Source organism: Bombus huntii, chromosome 4 (genome assembly GCF_024542735.1).
Source record: "Bombus huntii isolate Logan2020A chromosome 4, iyBomHunt1.1, whole genome shotgun sequence".
Classification (NCBI taxonomy): Eukaryota; Metazoa; Arthropoda; class Insecta; order Hymenoptera; family Apidae; genus Bombus; species Bombus huntii.
Genome location: NC_066241.1, coordinates 18,961,837 through 18,979,074, shown reverse-complemented (window position 1 = coordinate 18,979,074; position 17,238 = coordinate 18,961,837). Strand labels below are relative to the sequence as shown.

General features: G+C 34.6%; 1 protein-coding gene and 1 long non-coding RNA gene across 9 annotated transcripts in view; one reads left to right on the top strand and one right to left on the bottom strand.

Moving 5' to 3' along the window:
- LOC126864672 (uncharacterized protein DDB_G0284459-like) overlaps positions 1-17,238 on the bottom strand; it is a 47,482-nt gene that overhangs the window by 4,272 nt on the left and 25,972 nt on the right. Inside the window, exon 1 of one of the 4 annotated variants that reach the window (XM_050616228.1) lies at positions 8,241-8,461. The exons of 2 other annotated variants lie outside the window; for them this stretch is intronic. In XM_050616228.1, coding sequence (XP_050472185.1) covers positions 8,241-8,294 — 54 coding nt within the window. In that variant the 5' untranslated portion in view covers positions 8,295-8,461. Of the gene's footprint in view, positions 1-4,426; positions 5,009-8,240; positions 8,462-17,238 lie in introns of those variants that run through there. One more of the 4 variants, XM_050616229.1, reaches the window with a different exon arrangement.
- On the top strand, positions 1,386-15,649 carry LOC126864688 (uncharacterized). Of its 5 annotated transcripts, none has more exons than XR_007689299.1 (5): positions 1,386-3,509; positions 3,649-3,924; positions 12,040-12,538; positions 13,231-13,457; positions 13,819-15,649. It is a non-coding gene; the product is annotated as an uncharacterized LOC126864688 (long non-coding RNA). The 5 variants fall into 5 exon arrangements; XR_007689297.1 differs by having other exon boundaries at positions 3,248-3,264; positions 3,347-3,509; positions 13,231-15,649; XR_007689298.1 differs by having other exon boundaries at positions 13,329-15,649.

Sequence of the window (17,238 nt, the reverse complement as noted above, 5' to 3'; positions counted from 1 at the left end):
TTTAATTACGGTTAATAATTTCAATTCTTTATACAGGTATAATACACGTATAAAAATAATAAATTATCGTCAATTAACTCGATTATTTGAACGCACGTTCGTGTACATGAATAGAAATAAAGAATTCTCGAAGTCAGATTCAAAAGCGGAATTCGGTGGAATTCGTTGTGATTCGAGGTAGAAAAATGAGTAAACACGTGGTGCCTTTTCTTTGTTGCACGGGAAGAAAAATGTTGAAAGTTGACTTCGGAGAAGGAACCTTGGAATTCGTCTAGGTTAGTAGAAACGCTGGACCGTACTACGAAGACCGGAAGGGACTGACCTGCAGGAGCTGGTAAGCCAAGCAGACAAAAAAAAAATGAAAGAAAGGGAACCAGCCGAAATAAAAAGGAGATTCATTGTCCGAACTTTAACTTAAGATCTATTTTACTTCGTCTCGATTTCTCCAATGGGATAACGGTGCCTAAGAAAGTCGAATCAAGAATAAAATATATTACAAGTTAAAAGAGCAAGTAAAATTATTATACGCAGAACAAGAAAGTATTAATATAAAAGAGAAATATTTTTGATTAAACAATTTTCTTTTGGTAACAATGTTGAATTATTTTTAACAGTATTTTTTACTGTTAAATATTTCATAAAAGTTGCAGATATGAATAATCAAATATTGATCAAACAGGTTTCAGTTCTGTATTTAACTAAAAGATTTTGCTGGGCTCGGCGAGTCACAAAGTAGAAATTAGCTTCGCTCTACCAAATATCCCAATGTACATGCAACTCGAAAAACTTTAGCAGTTAGTTTGCATCAGTAGCATTTAGCTCGCTTCAGAAATTCCTGAAATCGATTTAGCCTTTAAACTTTGTGGTATTTATGTTATATTAGGAAACTAACGTTAGAACACAGAATACAAATCCAATAACTGATAGAACTACGGTAAGAGAGACGATCTTCTATTAAAAAAATAATATCGTAAACATGTTTTTGTATACTTTTTTTACAAGAACCGCTTTGAAGATTTGTTGGACATAACTTTACAGTGTTAATGAATTAATTTAATGAATTTTACTATGAATCTATTCTATAAATTTCAATTTACTCTTTGATTTGATAAACAAAACGAATATAGGAAAGCAGAGATGGATTATTTCATAAATGAATATAAATACATTTAGTCGCAACTTTTAGTTTAAACAACGATTCTTTCATATTTCCGTCAAGTCTTTAAACAATTTTTAGCGGTAAAGTATCCCAGTTGAGTTAAAGATGTTCCAAAGGGTTCAGCAAGCTCAGAGCGAAAGATTCGAACGACACCATATTTTCTCGACAAAAAGTTTTACACATAATAACACCCTTCTATTCGCACTAAATACAACAAAAGAAAAACCTATACGCAATGCGCATAACGTCTTAACGTAGCCCAACTCACTCCCTATCGTTCAATCCTCTAGGACAGACTCTAGGGAAAACGTCTCAAAGTAAAGATACCAATTATGTACCAATTAAAGAAGCATTTATTTGAAAATAATTGCCGGTTCAATGCAGCAACAGCTGTCTGTAGAAGAAGCCTCGTATCTCGAGTAAAACAACAGGCAATCGTAATAATAGAATGGAGAAATGGTGGCGTTTTGTGTTTTAGTAGAACTCATAGCCTTATGACTGGGAGAGGTTTGTTGTCAATGGTGTAATATGCCTGGCAGTTTGGGCGGTAAATTTATGGAGGCAGAAGATCGCAGGAAGCCACAAATTTTCGCACGAACTGTAATTATACAGTGGCCGTAGCGGAAAACGTACCCAATAGCTTGGCTATTTTCTTCGTCTCATCACGGGGGAAATAACCCCGCACCCCATACGGTTTTTCGAGCGATCGACTTACAGCGCAATCCATACTAACTTTAAGTTATCAATTGCGACATAACGAATCAAGCTCTTTCAGCAGATAGCTTGTTTTTTTTGCGATCTTCATGACGTGCTACGAACTGCCGGTGTTATTACGCCAGCAGTCAGTCATTGCTTTAAAGAACTCGTATGTTTGATTACGGGGTGCTAGAAGTAAACGGCAAAGTATGATACGTATATAATATATGGGAGACAGTTTTGGTTCTAGTTGTTAATTTACAGAATAGACCAGCTTCGTGTCTTTGCTTATCTTTCACGCGTAAAGTTAAAAAGTTGAGATTAAAATATCTTTGTCATTTCCAGAAAAATTACGTCAAATTATGTGTCCCTAGAAACATAATATATCAACAGTTTCAGAAATATTCGCAATGGTTGATTTAAACGGAACACTTTGTATATTTCGACGATCTTTCCAACATTATATATTCAAATGGATATTAGGATGAAAAATATGACGATATCAATTCAATTATGAAGAAACTAATTGTTTGAGATACCAACTGTCTCAGACTTATTTGCACGATTACATAACTCGCAAGCGTAGCATCGTATAGTTCATCTAAATGTTCCGAGTTACGACATAGCTATTTAAGATGGTATGCAAATTCCGGTTCCGGTACACGTGACACCAACATGTCAGGTATTTCAAAATCGAACTTTTCCCAACCACGATGCATTCGTGTCCTATGATGTCAGAGGAATCCCCCATGATCGGAAGAAGGTATATTATAATACGTATTTAGAAAGCGCGATCTGATGAGGTGTCCGTGTTCTGAATGCTGATGGTTATAAATGAGCAAGCGCAGCGATTTCGTGTAACTAATCATAACGTATAGTTTAGCATGAATGAAGAAAAAAGCAGAAAGTCTGATTCAATTGCATGGATCAACATTTAACAACTAATACGAAGTGAATTTCGAATAGATATTGGTTATTGATAAAATGTTACAAGAGAAGAACGCATAGTAATAAATTTAAAAAATAAGTTGATCATCAGACTTACTCGAATTAATTTTGTTTTATATTTGAAACAACGAAACGACACGAAATTAACTTCAAAATAAATAATCAAGATCGAGTAATGATATTTAATGTCAAAACTCGATACAGTATACGCGTCTTTGAAAATTTGACGCCCACGATTGCATCAAATTCGAGTTTTAAAGTGGCTCACGGAGGTGACGAAAAAGTGTGCTACGACTTTCTCCGTTCTTGACCAACGGTTTTTCGATCCATCGTGGTGCACGATAGGAGGTCAACGGATGAACTCCGGTTGCTGGATAACGAGATATCTATACCTCATATCGATACAGTTACCCGTTTTAACACATTCAATATCCGTTAAATTTCCAGAAGCGAGTGCTGAGGTTAGCAAGTCTGATCTTACCGCAAACTTCTTTTTTCATTTGTATATTCGTCGTTTTTTTAATAACTGCATGGAGATTTTAGAAAAAGAATGCGGAAAGGAATGCACGGAGGATCACGTTTGTTCTTAAGTGACGTCAACGCTACATTCTCTTCTCTAATAACTCAGAAACACTTTCTCCGGTGTTACGGTGTAACGGACGAATAGAGATCCACAATTATCGCACGAAACGCGCAATAAGTATACGTAAGTAATCACATTTCTTCCGATCCCTTGTGTTTTTTTACCGAGATCCGCGAACAGAACATAATGATTTCGCTTAAAATCACCGATATATACGTGGGAATGATTTGTTTTTGATAACCATTTAATTTTTAATTTACAGGTGACTTTCAATATCGTGAATGGATTAGAATTCCCGATTTCGCAAGCCAAGCATGTACACATAGTAGTTCTCGCAATTACGAGCGTAGAATTGTGTCATCATTTAAACAACCTTCGTTGATTGCATCACGTTACTTTATTACAAACCGTGCAATAATTATCATAAGATTCGTTATACCATTTAAAGATACAAAAAATATGGCGTTTCGATAAATTGTATCGTTTGTTTGTGTAAATTGGGCTAATGTAAACGATGCAGTCTTCCAGTTTGTATTAGGTAAGCCGTAGTGGTCAATCGTTATTCTAATGTTATACAATATACAGTCGCTATGTTTGGAGTAAATAATGGATGCTTTTACAAAGACTGCAACAAGACCTTCGATGAAAACGTCTTTAAAGAATGACTGATTCATCGTCCGGTAGATATAGTAGGTCGTGTCGAAATAAGTCTACGACATACTTTACGTATAGCTTTTTCCATACCGTTGCTCGTTTACAAAATCGCTATGTATCCGTTATAAATCCAATGTAAGAAACTGCCGATCAAATGCATCCCTACTACACCATACACAAGAGCGCGTAATTCAATTTTCTTTTTTTGTGTCCAAACTAAGCGCATGTTTATTTCGCATTTTCATCGATCACGTCGAGTATAAAAATTGAGTGCTTGGTAGAAATTATAAACTCGCGATGCTTAAACAGCCTTCTACTGTGTACAGTAGTTTTTGCATTAAAAAAATATTCGTGTGTTATTCTTATTATATCCTGCACATTGTTACCTTAAATTCCGTCTTCCAGGCAAGCATACTTATCCAATATTATCAAGAAAGTCTGAGCACGTGACCGGCATGATATACGTATAAATTTTTTCGCACAATCACACACAAATCAGCCGAATTTCACCTGATTTCGACATAACATTCTGTCACTGGTCCTCGAGGCATCTGTCGTGCGTTGTCGTCTCCTCGAGGATGCCGGTTACGAGCGCTCTCGAGAACAGCCGATATCTGCCGAAGGTCACCGAAGCTTTCCGAACGGCAGCGCGAATGACCGAATGTTTTCGCGTACCTGACATATTGTACTTCGAATTCTGAGAGCACCTCGATTACTTTTGCGAATCATTAGAAAATTCCTGCTTCATTTTCTTCCTTTAATTAACTGTATTGGATCGAGCATTCACGATCGATATATCAAACGAAAATACGAATAACGTAACGGAAACAGAATGTAGGCGAGACGAACTTTGGATACAAACTGGTCAGTCGGCGAGTGGACAGTTAGGTCCAAGAGGGAGTAAAGAATGGTAGGGAGAGGGTTGAAGCAGGCTCGGATTTCAAAAACAATTTTCTTCACGATCATATGTGTATCATATAAATTTTTGTAATTTTTAGAAAACTAGAATTTATTATTATTACTATAATGAAAATTTATTATTATAACGTATTTTTAGTTTGTTATACTTTGAATGTTTTTATTTTACTCTATCCTAGAAGTTTGAAAGTTCTTAAGCAAGTTATTGAATAAGTAGTACATTATTCCTAATCGGTTTCTAATAACAAGGTATATTTATTTATGTAAGCTGTTATAATTCTAGATAATTAATAAAAATTCATATTTATAAAAAGTTGGTTCTTCCAAAAATATTCATATGAAATTACAATATACGTAGGATTGTAATTTTGAAAACGAAGCAAAACAGAAATTCTATAATGGTAAACAATATTTTAACGTTTTTAGATTATAATTTAGTAAATTTTTTTTTTATTTTCATTAGTACTGAAAAAATGTCTTTCCCTCTTGTCTATACGCATATATATAGTAGAGTCTAATTTATTAAGTAGACGGTTGATAAAAATCTGAAGAATCTTGAGTTATAAGTGCAGCCCTGAGCCAGAGTCAGACGGAGAGAAGGAAGAAAGTAAGAAAAGCAGGTAAAGAGAGAGAGAAAGAGTCCTGTTCCGCATTCACGCGTGCACGAATGTTTGTGCGCACTTTTTCTATGTATAACTTGTTCGTGATCGAATGAAAACAGGTAAGACTATCTATAGACCAGATATAACATAAAAATGAATACGACATGCCCTTTTTTAGATAAATTGTGAAGTTAACTTGCTCAGATATCTACATACGTCACGGGAAGCAAAGTAACGAACAGCTGACTCGAGTAGTATTCAGGATTACGGCATGCTATTATTGAGAGATAGTAGTGTTCTTGTTATTTAGCATTCTCGGAGTTTTGCGGTTGATTTTGCAAGATTTCTAACGAATTAAATCGATTATTTTGCAAAAAAGTGTTGACAGTTTATGTAGATATAAATTTTTATTCAAAAAGATGATAGTATCTCCTAACCAAAAGAAGCAGTCGATGAAATTATCTTTCTCGCATTTCCACTAGGGAGATAGAAAATCCATCGCTCCTTTTCAGACTAAACACATTGCCTACGATCTTTCAGTGATCAATAAAATAAATAAAAGAAGTATGCCATCTCTGAATCTTAATCCTATCGTACATAAAAAAAGTATCAAGTTAGTCTATCGATTTTAATCAAGCCTTACGCGTACAGAATGAGTACCATTTATAGTAAAGTTTCTCAAGTTCCCAGAACGACACCAAATATCAGCGGTGTTGGAATGTTATCGACACGAACGGTCGTTCTTGATCTTGCCCTGAATAAGATCGTTCTCCACTACCTAGGAACGCCGATTGTCCTAGAAAACGAGATTCTACCGGTTGGCGCCTGGCCCGTGGTTGTGCAATTGCCTCCTTAACGACTTCGTCGAGACCTTCGCACAGACTTTTTGTAGAAGTTACCTCTGCGTGATACCTTCAATTCACATACATCTTAATTACCGAGCGGAAACTGGCGACAACCATCTACCGACCGTTTGCAGGGGATTTGACGTTTTTTGACACCTCGTGATTTAGCAACGTGTAATCATCAGGAATAACTAATAATACGGATCTCGATACGAATGTGGTCCGTTTACGACTACTAATTCCGGAATTTATGCGAAGAATATTGCAACGGGAAGCTTTGGTATGTCGCTACTACGTTATTTTTATTATGTTAGTATGTTATTAATTTCCTTCTTGTTCCTCTTGTTGATGTAAACGGTCAAGTGTATATTTAAGTAAGTATCGTTTTGTGTTAGAAAAATACAGTTACGTAAAGAAATGGCGGATGTTAATGGTTCTACTGTATTACTAAAATTCTTCATATATCATTTATATACTATTATTATAATATGCTATTAAAATTCTTCATGAAGTTAAGAAAATTGAAGAACTATTTACTATGGTTTATGAATGAGATGAAATTGATGAGATGAGTATATTATTACATCCGTAAATACATTTTAGCATATTGTCCTGTTGAGATGTTAATCATTTTTTATATATGTAGAGTGATTTTGTTGTACTTGAAATATGTTAGATAGTAAAACGCGTGCAAATATGTAAACACACGATTGGACTGAAACTCAATAAATTGTGATCTTTATCAAAATTTTGTAAACAGTTTGTAGACTTCCTATAAAATATCATTATTAATTTCATAGAGGATAAAAAAAGAGGGAGAAAGGAATCAGATCAGTTCAAGAAATGTTTATAAACTTCGTTATATAAGTTTGATATTAAGTACCGAAAAAAGTAGGACAACTTTTATTCCCAAAACCAATAGAGTAATAACACTGCCATTAAATGTTTTTCATTTATGAAATTTATTTTTGTTATGTCTCGTGAAATTATATCGAGCATATTTTAATCACAAGCATTTAGAGTTAATTAAAGAAAAACTCGTAGTTTATGAAATGACAATTCGATCCTGACGGAACTGTTTTACCTAACATTTGACGTCAATAAGAAATACTCGAATAACATATGTATTTCATACAATTGAGTCAACTCCCGAATAAACAATATGCTCATCTTAATGGAAATATTTCAATATTAAACGAGAACGTTCTTCAAGATTCTCTTTTTTTTCGCGAAACTTTGCTTAGCAGAAGAAACATGAGAATCTCATGATGAGATGTAATTTTCTCGACGTAATAGGAGAGTTTCGCTGCTCGCTTTAACCTTTAAATGTATAATGTTGCTATATGGTAACAAGCCACTGTATGTTTTTCAATTTCACAGACACAGTGCTTATTATACAGTGTATATATGATACATATTCTTATTGTTATTAAACAAGTGGAAATGAAGAAAGTGGTCTCCCGTCACTATTACTTTTCTCCGATACTTAAAAGTGTCAAAGTCAAAATGCTTTATTATCGTTGGAAGAATTATTCTTTTAAGGGTTGAATGAATGAAAGCATCGAATAGCATAAAGTGTTACGATTGTCTCGTTCACGATCACGACTCTATTACAACGAACGGAGAAAGAAAAGAATACGAAAGAAAGAAAGAAACAAAAAAAGGCACAATCAACGAGAATATTCGCTTTGGAAGCAGCGAACTCAATCCTGCACGATAACGTCTCATCGATTTATTAACTCGGTTACCTTAGAAACCCGGTTCGCTAGCCCTCGGTTAGGTCTGGGGGATACGGATAACCGTTATCACGATGCACGAATACAATCGATTCTTACCGTTTGAGTATACTCCAGCCAGAGTTTCGAGTCGATCTTCTTCCTGCACGACATTCTTTCGATGATTCTCTCTTACCGCCCACCTCGTTCCTCTTTTATATATTATTTGCTCTTTTTAGCAACTTTGAGATAAGTCTACAGGACTTCTTCATCACCTTGTACATCACTTTGTGCTTCTTTGCATCGATCAGATCGTATTTTCGTTTAAAGAACAGTGGTTTCTTTGAATGGCATACCTCTGTCTCGTTGGAAACGAACCGATATTTTTAAGAGAGATGCTTCTAAGTTGATTCATCGAATTCTCCGGGTTGCGTTCCTCCTCGTTGAGGAAATATCTTTCACGGATTTCTGGTTATTGTGATCATGCTTATTTACACGGATTGTTTGTGTTAGCTTGAATTATCGGTGGTTTACAGCGTGGTTGTTGGTTGGTGAAGTAAGAGGAACAAGAAAACGTGTTTCGAATGATGCAAGCTTTTCACGATTTTTGTAACCGTTGAATTGCTCTACAATCAGAATTCTGACATATACATATAATTCACTGAGTTTTTATTTTTACTTTATTTTACTTTTATTTCTCTACTTTATTGCTCTTTCTGCTTTCTTTATCTCACGTTCCGCTTTTATCCGTTATATGTACATATTTCAATAGAAATTTAGCATTCCTCAGAAATGAAACAAATATATTCTTGCAATTCAGTTATCTCGGTACTAAAGTTGCAGCTTCGAACCACGATGAAACATAGTCTTTCTTTAAAATGCAATTGTAAAATGCAAAACGAATGCAATATTCGATTATTTTCTCCCGTTTTTATCGCGTTATTTAATTGACAGTTCTCTTTGACGCAGAACGCGTATCTTGTTTCGCTACGAAAATATTTTTTCCATCTTTGCATTCGACACATGTATCCGTAACAGCTGGTTACGCTATTAACACGCATCATGGTATACGTTTGTTCGTTAGCAAACACACGTAACTAAGCTCGATACATATATAGCTTAGGAATAAAGTTGAACGTTCGGATTGTTGACCACGCATCACAAATGTCTTGTTAAAAAAGAAAAAGGATTAATTAAAGGAAACAGAAAAAGAGAGACGAAAGAAAGAAAATAACTTTTATAGAAATATAAAAGCTGACAAATGATGGGACAGACGAGAGATAGCGAAACAGAAATGCGACCACGTTGTTGTAAAAGTAACTTTGAGAGTAACGGTACTACGATTTCTTGGGAGTACATCGTCGTGACTCGACGAATCTGTAATTGACGTTATATGGCGTTAATTGGCCAGAATTAATTGACTTCAAGAGGCTTGAACTCGCGTTTCGAGGAAGATATCCCATCGGTTATGTAAATCAATCTTCCTTGGAGTCGTTGCATCGTGTGTCCTTCCGTCTCGTCACCTTGTTTTTCCTTTCTTTCTTTTTCCTTTTTATTCAGTATTGTTCACTAATGCGCTAAACACTGAATAACCACCGTGAAGAATAGCTTCTACGGTAAAAATTACCTCAATAACGCGAGATTTATCGCATAATCGTAAATTTGGCGAGAACACGGTGAGTTCGAGTGGTTCAACGATACAACAACGATGAAATTACCATCGCGAGCACGCGTTTACCGCGCTCCAACGCGACGCGATTGAACAAAGACCGCGTTCCGCGAGAAGAAACGTAGAACTAACCGCTCTCTTAAAGACTGCTCGTTATCTGGGTGTAACCTACAGGACAATGATAACGGCAACGATAACGATGAGCTGATCGTTGTAAAGATACACGCGAAACAAAATCGAATTGTGGGGCATAACATGTAAATATTATATGTACACTTTTATCCGTAAATCGCTGCACATTATCCATTTATTATTAGTAGCTTTAGGATTAGAACAGCGGTACAATATTAAGATAGGAAAGAGAGTCATTTGCTTTTAGTTTTATATTCCTATTTTGATATTTAAAATTCGGATAGTTTATCATCTTTTAATTAATTTTAATCCATAGTGTTAGCTTTTAATGTTAATAAATGCCACTTTAGATACTATATAATTGTTCAAATATTTTACTATATCAATGTCTCATTACGGAAGCAGTCTCTCAACTATCTATTTACCGAACAATTTATTTTATTCGATACACGTATTAGTATAAAATTGAAATAACGGTATTAAAGGGATATTAATCAAATTTGTAAGAAGACATGTTAATTTAATATAGAAATTATAGTGTGCATATAAAGTAATAGATATAATAGCAATAATATACAGGGTGGTTGGTAACTGGTGGTACAAGCGGAAAGGGGGCGATTCTACGCGAAAAAAGAAGACGAAAATATAGAATAAAAATTTTTCGTTTGACCCTTTGTTTTCGAGAAAATCGACTTTGAATTTTCGCTCGGTACACGTGCAATTCATCATGTCTCGTTATAACGGATCTCACTGTAGATCGTTGTCTCGATGGAAAAATTAAAAAAAAAAATTTTTATTCTATATTTTCGACTTCTTTTTTCGCGTAGAATCACCCCCTTTCCGCTTGTACCACCAGTTACCAACCACCCTGTATATTAATGCATAAATTAACGAAAGATTGAGAGTATAACATGTATATTTCAAGAATTTTCATGCCATTTACTAATTTTTTGAAATTTGAAATGAAAATGGAATTTTACAAATTTTATTACATTTCGAATAACCATCATTCTATAGTAACGTTCTATTATATACTACTCGGACATTTAATTTCGGAAATTCAAGATCCAGAACAACGATAAACTTGACAAACATGTTACTCATCATTCCACTGGAATATCCTTTAGTGTTCATAACCTGTGTAAACGAACTAATCGTTCAGTTTCCGGTTTTAGGGGAAAGCCACTACTTATTGCTACACGTTACGTCACCACGCGTCGAATCACGGTGTTACGTAGATTAATTGTTATCATTTAACGTTCTTATCACCATGATACATGTGTCTGACTTTTTCCGAAATGTTATCCATTCGAATAAGATGCGAATGAATATTGCACGTGTTTAAAAAAGAGCCGGGTATATGTGATAGCTGCATTATGAACGTATAAATACGTTATAATAAAAACGTATAAAAGCCAGAAACTTTTTACATTTAGAAACGAGAAATGTATTATATTCTGTCCTCGCGCAACAAAATCTTATCTTATTTACTAGCCTAGATTTAACTTACAAAATAATAATCTCCGATCATAATCGCTATTGTTATTAAAGTCTTACGTATCCACGTGAAAATGCTTCACGAGTATGACGTTACGCGCAAACACTCGAGCGTGGCCGTGCCATGCGGGTACGTATGCTCGTGTTACATTTGCATACGCGAACACAACCGAGCAAAGACAGGTGTACAACAAAGGGATACCTTTTGTGCGGGCCTTTCCGTACGTCCACGACCTTTTAAGCGATACGCCTTGTCAAGCTGACTGCGTCAACTTTTCGCAATCGAACACGACGATATAGTTCGTGACGCTGGCAACTATTTGGTACCCAGTTTCACCCTTTTCTATATTCTTTTTCTTTTCCAGTCATTTTCAAGCTAGTCGTGTTTTTCTATCGTAAACGGATTTCTTTAGTTTGAAGAAAATGTAAAGAAATTGATATAATTACGTGTTTTTTAAAATTATTAATTTGTCATTAATTCATTTTTACTTTGGTCAAATTCACGTATATACTGTTACTGTAAATCAGCCAAATGTCCTAATACTTCTGAGTGACTCTGTGTGTATAAGCCTATATTTATAGTTACTTACATTTATAAGATCTTTTTTCACTATTTTACAGGAAAAATCTGGGACATTCTGTGTATGCAGCGTGAACGAGCCAAATGACACACCCTGTATAACACGTCCATTTCTCAAGTAACAGGAATCTCGTTCGATTATTTCAAAGAGAGTGCGTAATTACCCTCGGTTCTTCATTTCAACTCGTCGAGTGAGAGCTACCGGCTTGTAGCTTCCGAACCCTTTGTCGCTACTCGAAACAATACCATGCAACACGTCGTGCGACATATGGCTAACAACGGGAAAGGAATAAAGTGGAGAATCGATACCTTGGAGAGATAACAATTTGCGTCAGAGTCAGACGTCACATTGTTCGATCGGTTTACACGATATTTGAAATTTACGGTGCCGCATTCGTGCGACGACTTATGCTGTGCCATGGAGCTCGAGGTCTGCTCTTATCCAACTGCGGTTACAATGGAATAAACATATCTTTAACAAACCAGAGAACGGTTGAAAAATTTTTGCAATACTTGCGGAGGCAGATACTCCTTCTAAATGTAAGATTTTAAATTCGAACTCCAATTAATTGTAAGATATAATCTGTAATCCGATAAACCAGCAATCACTCAAAAATCAGAATCATTGTATTCCTATATCATCAAAAATTCAAACTCCGCTCTACAACATTGATCCTTTGATAAAGCATATAATTAATAGGATTTTTCAGACACGAATACATAGCAACCAAAAAGAGAAAACACTTTAAATCGAACAAATCAAAATTTTCTTTACAAATGTTGACTTTCAACGAAGAAAGTCGATTTCAAATCCATAAACATCGACAATGAATAAAATATGAGACTAAGAAATAACAATTTGTTTCTGTTATAGCAGTCTAGTATAGCCATCTTATTGCACTTCTTTCCGACAACTTTCGATCAATTAAGTATTTTACATTTTACTTGGCTTGCTGGAATTTGTCTTAGGAATTATCCACGCAAAGCTAATGCATTGGAAATCTGGATAATCCATACGAAATGTTTCTCTTTCATTCGATACAGCGTACGAAATTTTTCCTCCCAACTAATTATCGTACGAATTGTTTAGAAAATATGATAAATTGAAATTATTCCATTTGAAGTGATTGTATATTTAATTTAGTTTTAGAACATTGGTACAGTAAACATTTGTATAGTAGACGTTCGGATAATGGAGGTTCTATTGGAAACTGGAATATATTTTTTTGTAGATAAGGATCGACTATGCGGAGAATATTGTCCTGCTTTCTCGTTAACTTTAAGGGTGCCGATCTCGTGTTCGATATTTAAGAAACGGGTTTCGTTACAGCGCAGACACGGCTACCTGCAACATTTTCTATATTCTTCTACTTTCGTTCGTTCGATACGATATGGAGCTCAAGCCTTAATAAATGAATTTAATCGACCGGAATTCACTTAATTGGATGCTGGATACACGGTAAGTTCACAGTAAGTAAAAGGAATCATTTCTTACAACACGCTTGGTCAGCTTGTCTTATTCTCACTCTCTCGTTTAACCAGCGTAGGCTCAAAAATTCTCGGTTGGTTTATCGCGTAAAATCGTAATACACGAGCGTGTTGTACGTAAAACGGGCACGCGTCTCTTGAACTAAATACATGTCAATTTCTTTTTTTCTCCAGTCGATTTTTGTAACGTTATTAAAGTCGACAACTTTTCCTGGTCATATTTTGTCCACACAATTAATAATTATCTCGTTTTGTTACGCTTTCTCGGGCTCGGTTTCCTCGTTGGTAAAATCGTCGCCGCGTGCCAACAATTTCGCTCGATACTCCCAAAGAGGAGACGTAGGATATAAACGAGGACGAGTGAGATTTCACATCCTTGTACGAACCAAATGGTTGATCACTTTTAAAAAGGAGCAGTCATTCGGCAGCATGCCAGCATCTACCATTATCGATGCTCGTGATTTTATCGACAACGTCTAGCACAATGTTGTACCGTGAACGATCTGGGTTAAACATACATTCCATACGTACCGCTACTTGACACTGTACTTTTCGTCGGGAAACAAGAGGAACAGGGGAGCAGTTGCCTAATGGGTATGTATGGTACTGGCCAACCTAAATTGTATCTCACAAGTTTCCTATTATAGAATACAAACGATAGATAATGATAGAAACGTATGAAATACCTATTCTTAAGTCGAATCATATAGTAATGAACAAAAGTATTGGCACAGCCAACTTCCTTTCTAAAATCCTGTACAAATTTGTAAAAAATGTGATATTTTATTTAATTCTCTAGAAATAAAACAGCATCTTGATTGCAAATTCGAAAATAATACATGTGTATAGACCGAACATTTCATAAGCGCAACGAATGGAATCATTGTTTCATATAAGTAATATTTCTCAACTTTGTGAGGTGAAACTTAGGTATTCTAATTAACTTGAAATCATAAATACGCGTTGAACTTGGTCCCGTTAATGGAAACCATGCAAATAACGATTTCTAAATTTCAGTTCCCTTAATTAACTCTTATAATTCTTAAATAACCAAGTAAAAGTGAAATTTAATTGCAAAAATAATAATATATATATCTATGACGTACATCATACGACGCGTATCGTTTAAAACTGACGTCTTAATATGCAACGACAATTATCCACTTCAGGGCGAATTTCTATTGAAAAAGCAACAACTAGAAAGAACGTCTATAATTCCTACTAATATTTCAACGTAATCAACGGAATGCAAATGAAAATTGGAGCGGAACGATCGTTAAAAGAATATTAATTTAATATCGACCTAAATTTCACACCAGTTTCGTTTCTGCAGCTGATTTGTTTATTGCTTAACTTGTCTATTCCATTCTTTGTCCTTAAGGCCAGTATCACTAGAAAAAAGTTTAGAAAATCAGTGACCGATCGAAAAATTATTAGTAGCACTTTCATAAACAAAGTTGTTTGTGATAGCGTCGTAATTGAATTTCCCCAAACATAATGAAATCGTTAAATTTAGGTGGAAAAAGGAACCGACAAAAAATGCTAAATAAACCATTGAAATTCCCTTTCATACCCACAGTATTAGAAAATAAAATTCAGCAATGTAAATTGTCTTCAAAAATGCAAATGTAAAAAGTTATATCATGATGAATTAAAGTTAAATCAATTTCGTTGAATGCGCATGGAAGTAAAGAGGAGAATAAGTGACAACCAGAGCGGAATGTACGTAATGGAGCATACGATGCGCTACAAAAATGTAGGAGGAGCTTGGTTTTCGTAACAGAACGAATATGGAGCGAAAGTCAGTTTGGATCTGTGCTCTAGCCTCGAACATGTTCAACGTGAACGTGAACGTGAACTCTTTTAAGTCAGTGACACTGTAAGACAGCGTACTGAATAAATACTAATAAATTATGTACAAATTTAGTATATATACATAGAATAAATATATATATTTTGCTGTAACGTAAGAATAAGTATGTAATTTCATCAGATAAAGATTACATCACCTTAGTAAAATTATATTTACGTATGTAACTTTATGATGTGAAACAACTTTTAAATTTTAAAACGTTAAGAAATAAAAAAATTTATTGTATTTGTTAATCTTTTTCTTGACATGTTTAAATTGCTTCTCCATAGAAATAAAAAAATGTGACTTACTATGTTTTTCTTCTGTGGAATGGAATCCTATTTCAATAATCTCTGTTATATTAGATTTTCCTCATTTTCTTCTTCGATAAAAATTGACATAACATTTCACTTTGTTTGTTCCTGTTCGCGTATTTAGAACACTTTTCAAACAATTCGCTTAATCCTATCGTAAGTTTTAACAAATTTCCTGCATTTATCGTACTTTGTAAGATGCGATAGTAGTAATCGGAATGCGCTACTTGCAAAGCACAAATATTGTTACTTTGATAAAGAAGTTATTTTCCTTGGTTCGTTTCAATGTGTGAAACAGAATCTTTTAATTTATCATCGCGAAAATCTTACGTTGCGTTTAATCGCTGGTTGAACGATCCATGTAGATATACAACACAATATTTGATAAATGAAAAGTACAATCCCGACGTCTCATATTATGCTAAACTTTCACGAGTCAAGGAACATGATCTGCGAAATCAATTCTACTTAGACGAGCTTTGAAACATCCACTCATCGCATTATTTATAAGAATTAACCAGAATAGAAATTTATTTCAAAATAATGCATTTTGCCAAATTGTTATTTTCTATTTTTATTTGAAATAAAATTTTTTCAAGCATAAGATCACCATCTTCTGTTGTTCGCTCGTATAATCCTTTATTGGCTTATATAATGCTGTATATTGATGCATTCCTTTGTTCAGTAGAATCAATTTAGTAAAAAAAGGAAAGATTGTTAGGATCTTACAATTAAAGTCACTTTCTATTCACTGAATTGTATTCGCCATATAAAACAAAAGACACGTGAGTTGAAAAATTTAATTTGTCAGAATTTGAAACGATGGTTCTAAATATAAAAGCAATTTTCTTACTCCTATTCATCAGAAGTAGCGTCTACACAAAAAATTCTCTTCACATATCCTTCCTTACATCTCTATAAAAGTTATCTTAATTTGCTGATTCGTTATCGCGCACATTTCAAGTTTTTGGGTAATAGAATTGAGTATCGCGTAAAAATTCCTAAAAGAATTTATACATTTGCTATTTGTGTATTTGAAATTAAAATTAAAATGCTAAAATTTTGTGATATTTCGTGCTTTTCGATTCAATTTTCCATACGATGCTGCTATTTATTACGTGTTAACTCTTTTATCTGTTGTAAGAAGTACATGTTCAAAAGAATTATATAAGCAAAAATTAGCCAGATTTTCCGCCCCTGTAAGATATTTATACCTTTGTCTTGTTATTATAAAGCATTATTATACCACGGAAATCGTAAAATTCCTATCTACATATATCCTACATATATCCAGCAGATGGTACGCGCAAGGTTGCTCAGAAATAGCACGGTAGATCATATACATTATCGGCCATAAATTTCAGATCATCTCCTACATTTCGTTATATTTTGTTGCGCAGCGAACAAACAGCTGTAATTGTCAAATAACTGTATCTATTCTGTCCATAAGCCATTACCACTTGTCTATACACCGTATCTAATTTTAATGGGTATCTTGCTTCGATATTCAGGTAACTTGACTAATCTAAAGGGAGCTGCACTCTCTGTGTTGGCAGCAGTGGTTTGATCGAACATTGAAAATATCA